The following is a 12515-nucleotide window of genomic DNA, read 5'->3' on the forward strand; positions in this document are numbered from 1 at the left end:
TCCAAGCATTACTTTACTTGTAACATACATGCACAATGGCATGGAGACATGTGAAACCAATAATCCCGTGAGTCATTGGATGGCTCCTGTAGGTTACCGTGTCTCCATCTCTGCCCCCACATCAACTATATATTTAACACCAGTGTCATGCAAAACATATGCACGCAGCTGCTGCAATCAGCCTGACACAGTAGTAAGACAGTGTAGCATGCACAGTGCCTGTCTTGAAGATTTGAACATTAATCGCCCACGAAAACAGAATAATGGCACCCCATCTGCAAAACGTCAAGAAAATTAATGGTAACGGCCATCATCCTTTTCATCCACACGAGAAGCAAATCCACGATGAACAATAGTACAATAACCCGTTACAGAAACTGCAAGTAAATGGGTAAAATGACCAAAAGATACTCAACTGAATGACCAAAAGATACGCATTCATCCGACAGTTACTGCGATGCAGCCAACATCTAGGGAAGATTAACCCGCCTATGCACAGGGATGAGGAAGCAATTAGGATCTGCCAAAAATCGCGAGCGACGCACACGCCACGCGCGTACGACGAGATGGATGGATATATACAGACGAGGCGAGACGGAGCGGCGGCGGCGAGGCTTCTTAGGCTCACCGGATGGTCTTCCCACTCGCTCGCTCGCTCCCCCACATCATCATCCCGTTCCCGTCCACCGGAAGTGGACTTTCCCCAATACGGACTCGCTCCACCACCACCACCACCACCTCCTCCTCCGCCTCTTCTTCTTCTTCTTCTTCTTCCACAGTCCCACACGCTTTCCGTTCCTCCCCACCTCCCGCCGCGACTCCGCCCACGCCATGGAGGTGTCCAACCAGGCGTCCTGGCCCGACGACTTCCTCTGCCCCATCTCGCTCGAGGTCATGACGGACCCCGTCATCCTCCCCTCCGGCCACACCTTCGAGCGCCGCAGCATCCAGCGCTGGCTCGACGGGGGCCACCGGACCTGCCCCGTCACCAACCTGCCTCTCCCCCCTGACCCCACGCTCATCCCCAACCACGCGCTGCGCCGCCTCATAGCGGCCGTTTCCGTTTCGCCGGCGGCCGTGTCCGCGGACAAGGTCCTCGCGGGGGACTGCCAGGGGCAAGGGGTGGCGCCGCCGTCGTCCTCCTCCGTCTTGGGGATGCTCAGGCTGGCCAAGTCTGGGCCGGCCGGCCGGAGGGAGGTGCTGGAGTCCGGCGCGGTCGCGGTGCTGCTCCAGCACGCCGCCGCGGGGGACGAGGCGGCGGCCAGGGCGCTCCTGTATCTCAGCCTCGACGGCGACGACGCGCGCGTCGGCCTCGTGGCGGACGGCGCCGTCGACGCGCTCTGCGCGGCCGTGTCCGCCGGCGGCGCGGCCGCCGCCCACGCGGCTACGGCGCTGACGAGCCTCGCCACCGTGGGCGTCAACAAGTGCACCATCGGGGCGCATCCCTCTGCCGTCCCGGCGCTGTCCAGGCTCCTCTGGCGCGGCGGCGCGCGGGAGCGCCGTGAGGCCGCGACAACCCTGTACGAGCTCTGCAAGCTGCCCGAGAACCGCCGCCGCACGGTGCGCGCCGGGGCCGCGCCGGCGCTCGTCGAGCTGGCCGCCAATGGCTCTGCCCGCGCCGTCGAGGTGCTCGGTCTCCTCGCCAAGAACCGCGAGGGCCGCCACGACCTGTCCAGAATCCCGGACATCGTGGCCGTGCTCTGCACTGTCGCCGGCAGCGGCAACGCCCGTGCAATCGACCAGGCCCTGGTCGTCCTCAACTGGATTTGCTCCGAGAGCAACGAATTGGCAATGGAGGCAATCAAGCTGGGAGCTTTCCAGCTCTGTGAGGCTCTGGTGAACGACGACAACTGCAAGATTGCCAAGAACGCGGTGGAATTAGCCCGGACACTCGAGAAAGCTTAGCATTCAGACATCCAAATATCAAATTTATCGGAATTTTGATTCAGCACCTCTTCGAGTCGGTATTGGCCTCATTGTACAAAGGTAGAAACAGCAAAGGTGAATTTTTGTCTTCTCTTTTTCTTTTGTAGCAGAGCTGGAAATGGAAAGGGGAAAAAAATAAGCAGAATTAGTTTGTGTTTATAAAACATGGTTCATGAACTGCTCTGGGGGCTGCCCGATGGGAGTCCGAATTCGAAATCATCCAGTCTGAAATGTCACAAGTATGATGCATCTGATCAAGTGTCTAGTGCTATCAAGTAGCTCCATTGCAAATGATCCTATTTCAGTCTATCTTGTGTGCCATAGTTTCCTATGAGGAGGATTGTATTGCGTGTATCTGCCTATCATCCCCTTGTGATGTGATATAAGACAACAAATGAAATTTTCATTTAATAGAAGTACAAAGGTGTGGATTCTTGCTTGGCCAGATATTCGTAAGGGTGTGCTAACTTGGTATGTACTTCATCTTCATATTTGACTTTATTGCGATTTCTGCAATAGTTTTTATCAAGTGGTGCGTTTAGAGCCCGTGGATTGTGCTAATTTTTCCACGTTTGCACTAAACTAATCTGCATGAGCATACTGTTCTCCATATAATATGCTCAATAGAGATCCGACATTGAACTCACGGAGGACTCGTTCTTATTTGCATCATCCTGAACTTTAGATTAATTCATAGATTTTGCAATCGTTATTGCTGTTTTCATCTGATGAAGACCTGAAATTGGCTAAATTTTGCTCTATAAACTGTATGAAGCTGTAAACCTGTCCTGAATAAACTGTCTAAACGCTTTAAGATGGAAGACAATCAGGCCATTAGAAGAGCCATGTGATTCTCTCAACATTGCTTGTGTCACTCTAGTCCTTAAACAAGTGTGCAACTTTTATTACAATTTTGCTCGACGACGACGTCTTAATTTCTAGATGGTCTAATTTGTGCTACGTCCACTAGCTTACAATTCCCACATCACATTAAGTATGAAAAGGTCTACACGCACATTTGTCTCGTTGGTTGTTGACAAAGCAGTGGGTCTTATAAAGATTCGATGCTGATGAAGTCACCTTAAGAGACTAACGGCTTACGCAATTGTTTTTCTTTTCGTTGTTCCTATTTCTTTCTGTGTGAGAGAAAATGCAGCCCCCCTCAGAAAAAGAAGAGAAAGTGTAGGTTTTCTTCTACTGACCTTACATCCCATCATAAGTTTGCTTTGCAGTTTCCATGCAGTGCCTTGGCTTTTCTTCTAGAGCTCCATAGAATACTTAGTGGATTATGCAGCACTGATGTGGCCTTGATGTTGACAATGTCTGAACGAAAACCCAGCAACCATAAGATAAGGGTTGACCTTGACCACAAGCTTTTCCCCGGAGAGGTAGTTGGCATGTCCATATGGTAGCATGGACTGTTCTAAATCTGCAAAAGTATGTTGGCATCACTACTAAAACTTGCAGCACATAGATAGATAGATCTGATTCTGAGATCTTGTTCAGTGGACAGGGTTAAGCCATGCGGATTGCGACCATCAACTAACCTATGTATGCATCGTTTTGATGCAGAGGCCGGGGAGTCCCCCCTTTTCGAAAAAAAAAAACCTACGTCTGAATTTGCTTTATTTGTTGTCCTCGTTCATGCTCCCTTTTCTTAGCTGATTTGGTCCAAGTTTTTGACCGGTCGTGAAAGCGGCCCTGCCCTGCCTAATTACATATGGCAGGGTTAGTGGCTTGCTTTTGCGAGAGAATTTATCGTCGAGTATTCACACACACACTGAACCGAAGGAGTGAAAGGTGTGACCCTGCTTTTTGTAGCAAGTTTTTGGTGCATGCATTTTTTCGACAAAGTTTTTGGTGTATGCATGATGGTGATGCCCCTTTGAGGCTGCAGCGCCTAATTTTGCAGATAGCATATGCATCTATTTTCCTGAAATTGGTTGTGGGGTGATGCAAATCCATGCATATATGTCTGCTCCCTCCCTGCTCTCTTGCCATTCCAAGTTGATGCATGAACTCTTGCCATTAGCACCAACCCTACAGAACAAAAGGTACAGCTATGTTCATGATTCTGAGCCGCTGTTGAGTGCTCCTGCAAGAATAACAAGAATTTGGCGACGGAATGAGACGAGGTGCATCATACGAAGAGGTGGTCCATGTCTGCTAGTTCCAGGCACCTATATCTAGGCTCGAAGAGGAACGTATGTGGTTTCATCATCAATCAGATCAGATCAGATCGGAAATGCTCGACGACCGACGGCGACTTTTCGCGGGATTCGAATAGTTTGCGGCGGCACTCGAATGCTCCTCCTAGCAGTTTTGCCACGGGGGCGCAGCATGTACGTTGGCTGCATCTGCCTTGTGCCATGCCGTGGAATTTGGTTCAGTTAACCTGAGGACGGACGGAAAAAGAGAGGCAAAGCATATGAGAATGGATGGCAAACTGCAAAAGGGGACGGGGCCTGTCGAAAAGAGAGGCGCATACAAGGAGTCCGCAGCAATAGTGAGTGAGTAGCCTTTCAGCTTTCATGTCCTGGAGGCTAGTGGTGTTTTCTCTTTTACCCTGTGCCCCGTCCTGGTGCGCCGCCTCCTGCTCCTGCAGCTCGGCCTCCTCGTCGATCACGCCCAGCCACACGGGCGTGCACATACATACACCGGCACCGTATTCGTCCACGACCATGATTGCCCCTCCTCCACAGGCTCGCGTGCAGGCGAGGCTAGTGGCGGTGGGGGCGCATTCGCCTGCATTCCGGCTGCCGGTTTGGCCAATGCAAGGCCAGTCCACATGGCGAGCTCCTCGAACTCAGACTCCTTGATGGCCCTCCTTGTGGCCTCCTCGAGGGCCGCAATATGGGCCTCCTCAACTTCCTGATCCTCCTCCTGCATCACGGGCGGTAGTGGTAGAGCTGCGAGCGCGCGTGGTGCATGGGTGCACCTTCGAAGCACGACCAACGGGACTGGTTGTGCTGGTCGCTGAACCACATGTCCCAGTTCAGCGAGTCCACTGCGTACGCTGAGTCGCGACAAAGGCCGGTCAGGAGTTGAGCACGCCGACGATAGATCTCCATCGGCCGCGCTTGGCCTGAGGCCGGCAGCATCGGCACCGGAACCCTAACGGGGTTGAGATGCCACTCATGCGGCAGGTTCACGTCGGCCCACGACACCAACATGCCATGCTCTCAGAAGTACTAGCAGCGGTGGACATGCACGTAGAGGTGAAAGTGTGGCTGTTGCTCAGCACCCGGCGTCGCCAATGATGAAGTTGGTCGTGCGGCGATGCCCCGACGAGGAGCCGACCTTGTGGTCATGCTTGTCACACTTCCTGAACCACATGGTGGACGGCGGCTAGGGTTGTTGTTGAGCAGCTAGGGGCAAGGGGAAGAAGACGTCCAGAAATGGATTGGGCGGCCCCTCTTTGCTGCACGCGTGCCATTAAAAAGAACTCGCAGAAGGAGGTTGGGTAGCTGACGTGCAGCCCCTTGCACAGTGCACTTAAATAAAACCGTGGGTGGTGATTAGGTGGCCGACGCGGCAACGAGCGGACGCGCGAGATGTCCTTGCGGTAGCAAATCGGACGTAAATTTGGGTTGAAAATACATTCATATAAACACATGAAAGACATAATTTGTGTTTGCGTCCGTATGTTAGACCATAATTTTGGCTCTCATGGACCCAAACAGACACAACCGGACGAAACAAGTCGATCCGTTGGAGTTGGCCTCAATTCTCGGCACTCGTGATAGAGAAAAAAATCTACGGCGCAGCGAGGTACACGCCGTCTTCATTTCCAGACGTGGCTTTTCACATTTGCACAGAGAAAGCATGACCGTTATCAGTTCGTTCGTCATCATGAAATGCTTGGACGATTCACAACTCTGTTAGCCATGTGGATGCGGCCGGAACGCGGGTTCTAGATGATTGGTAGGCCTCCTCCTGCTGATGCGGCTGCTGTTGGCCAAGAACAACCACCGTTGCAACGAGATTGAGATGGTAGGGACTAGAGGTCCCAAATGTGTTTGGATCTTGATGTGTTTTGTTTGCCTGCCACATGTCCTCCTGAAGGTGATGCCATAACTGGCACATTCTTGGCTAGATGAGCTTTGTCCCTTCCCTTCCGTCTCTTTGTTTGAGCTGCTATAAATGGCTTGGCCTGGCCCCATATGTCAATGAGGCTGGTCACAATGGGCAAGAACATAACCTAGTAACTTGCACACTTCCCTAGACTATGTTACTACTTTATAGTGGGCAGGAACATCTATATAGTGTCATGCAACGATGTATTTATTAGGTTATAGACTCATTGTTTCTTGGAGTGTGTGATGTTCCGGTAACTTGCTAGTTACCACAAGCACCTCTCTTTTCATTAAATATGTGTCACATAAACCAAATTGTATTGGAATGTGTGATGTTACTCCTAAGTTCCTCCCCATTGTGACCAGCCTGAACATGAACTCATAATGTACATAATCATGCATTTGTTTTCCGTGCACAAGTCCCAAACGTAAGAGCATCTCCAACGCTATCTTCCAAAACAGACACTGTATTTATTCGCAGACTGTTTCAGAGGAGTCCCCGGCCAGTGATGCGAAAGTCGGTCATCGAACCATGTCCCCTAAACATCCACCTTTGTGATTTCAAAAAAAAAAACATCCACCTTTGTTTTTTCTTTCTTAAGCACGTAACACTCCAAATAATAGTATATCAGTGTTTGATGAGTGAAAATATTCAAACGTGATAGTCTAATTGAAATATTACATACAATCCAACTAAAGTTTTGTAATAAAGTAGTTTGAATTGAAACTCACACATATGTTCTAGTTGTCCCTTCAATCGCCCAGAAATGCTCAATCAGATCTTCCTTGAGCTGCTCATGAGTTGTTTGATGAAGAATTTGTTGATGCATTTGGACAAACTCATCAAACGTGGCGAAATTATGATGTGGGAGTTCAATAGGATCACCCGTATTCTTGAATTCTAGACCTCCCGCACGAATTCCTCACCCCTGACAGCATCTTCACCCTCATCCTCCTGGATCATATTATGCATGATCACACAAAATGTCATTACCTCTCAAAAGGTCTTCGTGTTTAGTAGGTCCACGAAAAACTGTAAAACTGGCATGGAGCACTACAAATGTCCTCTTCACATCCTTTCCATCTCCTTTTTGTCTTTGGAAAAGTGAGCTCTTTTTGATCAACTGGCCCTGGCTCGGAGTTGGTCTTGACAAAGCTAGCACAATCATCAACCAGATAGTCAGAAAAATATTACGCTCTTTTCTGACAGGCAGGCGATTTGAGGTGACTACATAGCACAATGTTCAAGCGTTGTTACATATTTGAAAAGATGTTACGCACTTCAAAATACTCCCTCCGTTCATAAATATAAGTTTTTGTAGAGATTTCATTATGAACTACATAGTAAGCAAAATGAGTAAGTCTATACTTTAAAATGCATCTAGATATATCCGTATGTGGTTCGTAGTGAAATATCTACAAAGACTTATATTTAGGAACGGAGGAAGTACATCCTTTAAGAAATTTCATTATAGACTACATACAAAGCAAAGCGAGTGTACTTATCCTCTAAAAAGCGTCTATGTACATCCGGTGTAGTCTTATAGTGGAATCTCTAAAAAAAACTATATTTAAGAACGGAGGGAGTATCTAATAAAAACACAAGACCAAACCAAACATACATGTTTCTTCTAATAGGTGGTTTGGCACTTTGGCCTCAAGGTGAAGGGATATATTGCTGACCGCCATCACAACTTGTTAGGAACATTTCGTGGGATGCATCACCGGTGCGAGGCGGCGGTACTTAGAGGAGACGGGGATTTAGAAAACGAATGGATTACAGAAGAAAGGGCACATATTGAGATTGGTCGTAGTTCCAGTCTTCCTAGTCATTAGTCAAATAGTCAATGTTCTTCTCCTAACTTTGCGCGGAGATTCTAAACAAGTTGGGGGAGACCGTGTCCAAGAAGACGATGGTTTCGCGGCCAAGTGAGAAGAGAGATACGGCCGGTTGGTGTTGACTACCTCTGAATAGTCGGTCAGTCTTCAACTGACTTGTTAAACCTAAGTACCAACCGGTTAGGCCAACTCCACTGTAAGACTCTAAACGGACGTCCGGTTTATTCGGATTTCGTCCGTTTCTGGATGGCAATGGTATGAAAGCGGATATCTGTGTCTGGCGTCTGTTCGAGTCACCCACCACAGCAAATAACCCTAAAACGTCAGCTGCCGTCCGCGCCCGCCGTGGCATGCCGTGGCCGTTCGCGCTCGCTCGCCGGGGTGCTCTCCCACGGCCGGCTCCTTTCCAGCCGGCGCCGCGCCTTACCGCACCTTCTCTGCCCCGCCGTCGCCGCCTGCACGCCCGCGCCCGCGCTGCCCGCCGCCGCCTACACGCCGTGCCCGCGCACGCGTGCCCCGCCGCCCGCCCCCGCCCCGCGCACGCCGCGCCGCCGCCCGTGCCCCCGCCCCGCCACCCCCCCCCCCCCCACCCCCCAACCGGTTAGGCATGGGTAAGTTGTCCCCGAATGGCCATGTAGGCTGCTAAAAATTTCCAAGTATTACCGCGACTCACATGGTTTAGGTAGATCGAGAATGTGTCTATGCATCTAGAAAAGCATATAAAATATGATTGACATTTTAGCTTCAGTGCTTGTAATCGAAGTGGGAAAAAACCGTGCTCTCGGTTCTCGGTTTTTTGCTTTCCGTTTTCTTAGTGAAAAAAGTCCGTCGAAAGCTATTAACATTGGATCTAATTTTGAAGATCTTGACGCGACAAATCCAACAGTGAAGACAGTTCGAGATTTGGACGCAAGGTTTAAGAGAAAAAATGTTTTGAGAAAAAATATCTATGAAAAAAAAAAGAAAACTTTGTGCGCCACTAGATCCTAGCACCTGTGCTAATCACCCCAATGTAAATGCCCTGAAAGTGACCTTTGCAATGGGTACCCCTTAACTAGTTATTTCGCAAGGATTAAGAGCTTCCATTCTTCGTTGTCGCTATGAGCGAATAATAAGCACTAACATGTGCACTAGACCAACCTAATACCATTCCCCCACGCGACTCCATTCGTCCTGAGAAAATGGGTAACAGATGTTCGCTACCCAATAAAAAATGGTTAAACTTACTGTGGGAAAAACAATTTTTCAACAGATTAAAGAATCTATGTGGATTCAAAAAATGAAATACATTTTAAAAAATATTCAATAAATGTTTACAGATATATACTTTATATACATTCAAAAATATTCTCAACTGAAAATTGTTCACGAGTTTAAACAATGTTCAAGACTTGTAAGAATTTTTTTGGGGTGTTTTGTAAATGTTCACATATTAATAAAAATGTTCACATATTTGAGAGATGTTCATTATTTTTAAATGATAAGTAGTAAAAGAAACCATAAAATAAAAACAGAAAAAGGATAGTAAATAAATATTTGGAAGAAAACTAGGGAGAGCAAAAGAAAAAGGAATACGCAAAAACCGATAGAAACGGGCTGCTGCCCGTGCGCCGTTGCTCACACAGTTGGTTATGCCCAGTTGCTCGTCCTGAGCGAGACGGCTACACAATTTGTACGGCTAGACCTCTATTACTACATAAGCAAAGAAAGGGGTTTTCTGGGAAGATCGCACCGTGCCAAAGTGCGATTGTGGCTAGTCGAGCACCTACATCACATCTTCTTGGTTTGGGATATGGCCACAATGCACGAAAATTGATATCTGAGCACGGGCAGTGCCCGTTATTTTGAAGTAAAAAAAAACGATTTTGTACGGCTTGAGGAATTCCGAAATTTTGTGTACATGCACGTATAGCAGTGCAATATAACGTGCCAACATTTTACTAATATACGTGCTTGCATGTGAGAGATTAAAAACGACAAATTACATGCAGTTTTGGGCCAGTTCTTTTCCTTTTTGCGCCGTAATTTTATCTGTTTTGTGCAGCGTACAATACAACATATTTTCAAACGATTTTTCACAGGTACTTAGATCACATGCACGTGTATTCATGGAAAAAAATACAATTTTGTTCAAATCCTCTAACCACTTGTTCTGGGGGGTTCAGAATAAAGTGATCCGTTGCCCCATGTTCTGAAAATCCGTTATACACAATGCATGACTCCTGTATGACAGTCTTTGCGTCATATAGTATGCAAGTCACGCTGGGCAATTGCCATCAGACAGTAAATTACTATGGTTTTATATCTATTTTGGTGGCTTTCTGGCCGGTTTTAATTTCCAACAAAACACCAGCTGCTGGATTTTTTACATACTTCAAAAATATATAACTCCAAGATTAATTTTTTTCGAGAATTTATAAAATATTAGGTAATTCAAAAAATGTGCACAAATTCAAAAATTAGTCACTATTTTTTAAAAAATGTTAACATTTGCATGAATTTAAGAATGGTCCAAAAATGGTCGTCTATTTAAAAAAAATTCATGATCTTACAAAATGTTCATGAAACATAAAACATGTTCATGAATTTTCAAATGGTCACCAAAATTTAAAAATATTCACCATGTCCTTTAAAGATGCTTTATTCAAAAAATGTACACCATGTATTAGAAAATGTTTACTTGTTAGGCAAAATTGTTCAAATATTGATATAAATTGTTTTAAAATGGAAAATTAATTACATGTACTAGAAAAGAAGTTTATATGTATTATTTTAAAAATATATGTTAGAAACGAAAATGAAAAGGACAAAATGAAAACAAGAAACATAAAAAGAATGTGAAAACAAATACAAATGGAATTACATAAGAAAATTAGGGTAATAAAACATCAAAAAACAAAGTAAAGATAACGGGAAAACAAAACATCAAAATGTCAAAACCCTATAAAATAAAATACATCGCTGTAAAATCGCTACCAAAAACCACTAGGGAAAACTCTACCGAAAACCACTAGAGAAAACAACTATCAAATAACACTAGAGAAAACCGCTACCAAATAACACTAGAGAAAAACGCTACAGACAAACCCCAAAAATGTCGCTCACACTCGCCTTCCTGCCAGGCCTAGCCCAAGGCGCATTGCCCCTTTGCGTTTTGGTGACTATATGATGTAGTGAGTGTCATATAGGTTTTTGGCACTATGCATACAACATCTTTCAACTGCAATGGTGTCAACCAAAATATTTTTTTCTAGAGTCAAGTCCCATTAATACATTGCTTTCCGTCGGGCGCTCGTGAAGTGGACAGGTTTGCCGCAACTATTTAAGGGATACCCAACATTGGTGGCAAAACAGCAGCGGCATGATTGAATTCCTAGCAAACGGGCGATTAGGCCTTCGATTCTTGGAGTCTAGATTGGCATCGACGGAAGACTTGGTGCCAGGCCCTTGGGCATTTGTTGTTCGTACGTGGTAGAAAACTCTGTGCAACGATGGTTTTACCAGCGCCCATAATTAGAGTTTGCCGTCGGAACAAATGACGTTCTGATGGTTTTCTATTTTAACGGTGTTCATTCATTTTTCGTAAGAGCTTGAATAATTGTCTAGCATTGAAGATGGCCTTATAGGTTGATAGCGGTCAACCTCACACATGAACCAGACACCTTCTTGTGGAAGCTTAAAACTTCTGGCATTTTTCTGCCAAATCTATGTGTTCAAACTTTGTCAATTATATCCAGCATTTTAACTATAAATTTATTTGGGAACTTAAAGTCCCTCAACAGCTCAAATATTTCATTTGACATTTATATAGGATAGGGTGATCCTAACCGAAGACAACCTCAAAATGTGTAGATGGCAAGGTTGCGCAAAATATTGTTTGGGAAAAATAAGGAATCAATTCAACACATCTCCCTAGATTGTTCTCTGCTAAGATTTTATGGTCTTATATCAAAGCCCCTCTACCCCACCCCACCCCACCCTAGTATTTATGAATTTGTTCGGTAATTGATCAGTCGGTGCTTTGCTTTGGGCTATATGAAACTGTCACAATGACTATATCTCTAATATGGTGGATTTTATGAGTTTTTGCAACTCATCTACAAGATAATTTATTGGATCTATATGTGGTCCTTTTTGCGTCGGGAGAAGGACGTGATTTCCACGGTCTCTAGGTGCAACCTAAGGTCGTTCGGGATTTTATTGAACCGATATGGGTGACAAACTAATAACAAGCTATGTGATACATAAGACTGTTTTCAGTTGGTTGTAAAACAAATTTGGTTCACCATTATAGTGTTTTTTATCATGCTTGAAAATTTTGCAATAATTAATTAAGAGTTGCGTACGTCAATCGATGTAAAGAACAAGGGTGTTTACTCAATCAAAAGAAAAAGGAAAAGGAGTAGCGTGAATGAAGTGTATTATTTGCTACTCGCAAAAAAATGAAATGTAGAAAAAATGCACGTGCACTGCACGTATCTGGGTCGGGGGCACGCGCAGGCAGCGCGTTGGTCCTCGTCTTGGCCATTCGTGCTCACGTGAAGAGGAGCTCTCCCTCCCATAAACGCGGCGACCGAGAGCCAGGCCGCATCTCGCTCATTCCTGAAATCCTGCCCCATCTTCTTCAACTAGCTAATCCAAGATCTCCAAGGACTCAAGTATCCAAGCTGACCA

At 46.1% G+C, this 12515-nt stretch overlaps 1 protein-coding gene across 1 annotated transcript; it reads left to right on the forward strand.

The window, feature by feature from the left end:
* The first annotated feature begins 486 nt into the window (after window positions 1–486).
* Window positions 487–2373, forward strand: PUB8 (plant U-box 8). The gene has a single exon (XM_048686065.2). It carries the CDS (start codon window positions 502–504, stop codon window positions 1903–1905), a length of 1404 nt encoding a protein of 467 aa, XP_048542022.2. The 5' UTR covers window positions 487–501; the 3' UTR covers window positions 1906–2373.
* Window positions 2374–12515: the final 10142 nt, after the last annotated feature.

This window comes from Triticum urartu, chromosome 7A, assembly GCF_056163025.1.
Source record: "Triticum urartu cultivar PI428250 chromosome 7A, HENAU_Tu73, whole genome shotgun sequence".
Lineage (NCBI taxonomy): Eukaryota > Viridiplantae > Streptophyta > Magnoliopsida > Poales > Poaceae > Triticum > Triticum urartu.

Coding starts and splice junctions, on each gene's coding strand:
- PUB8 (XM_048686065.2), top strand. CDS start 502: ATGAGGAAGCAATTAGGATCTGCCAAAAATCGCGAGCGACGCACACGC.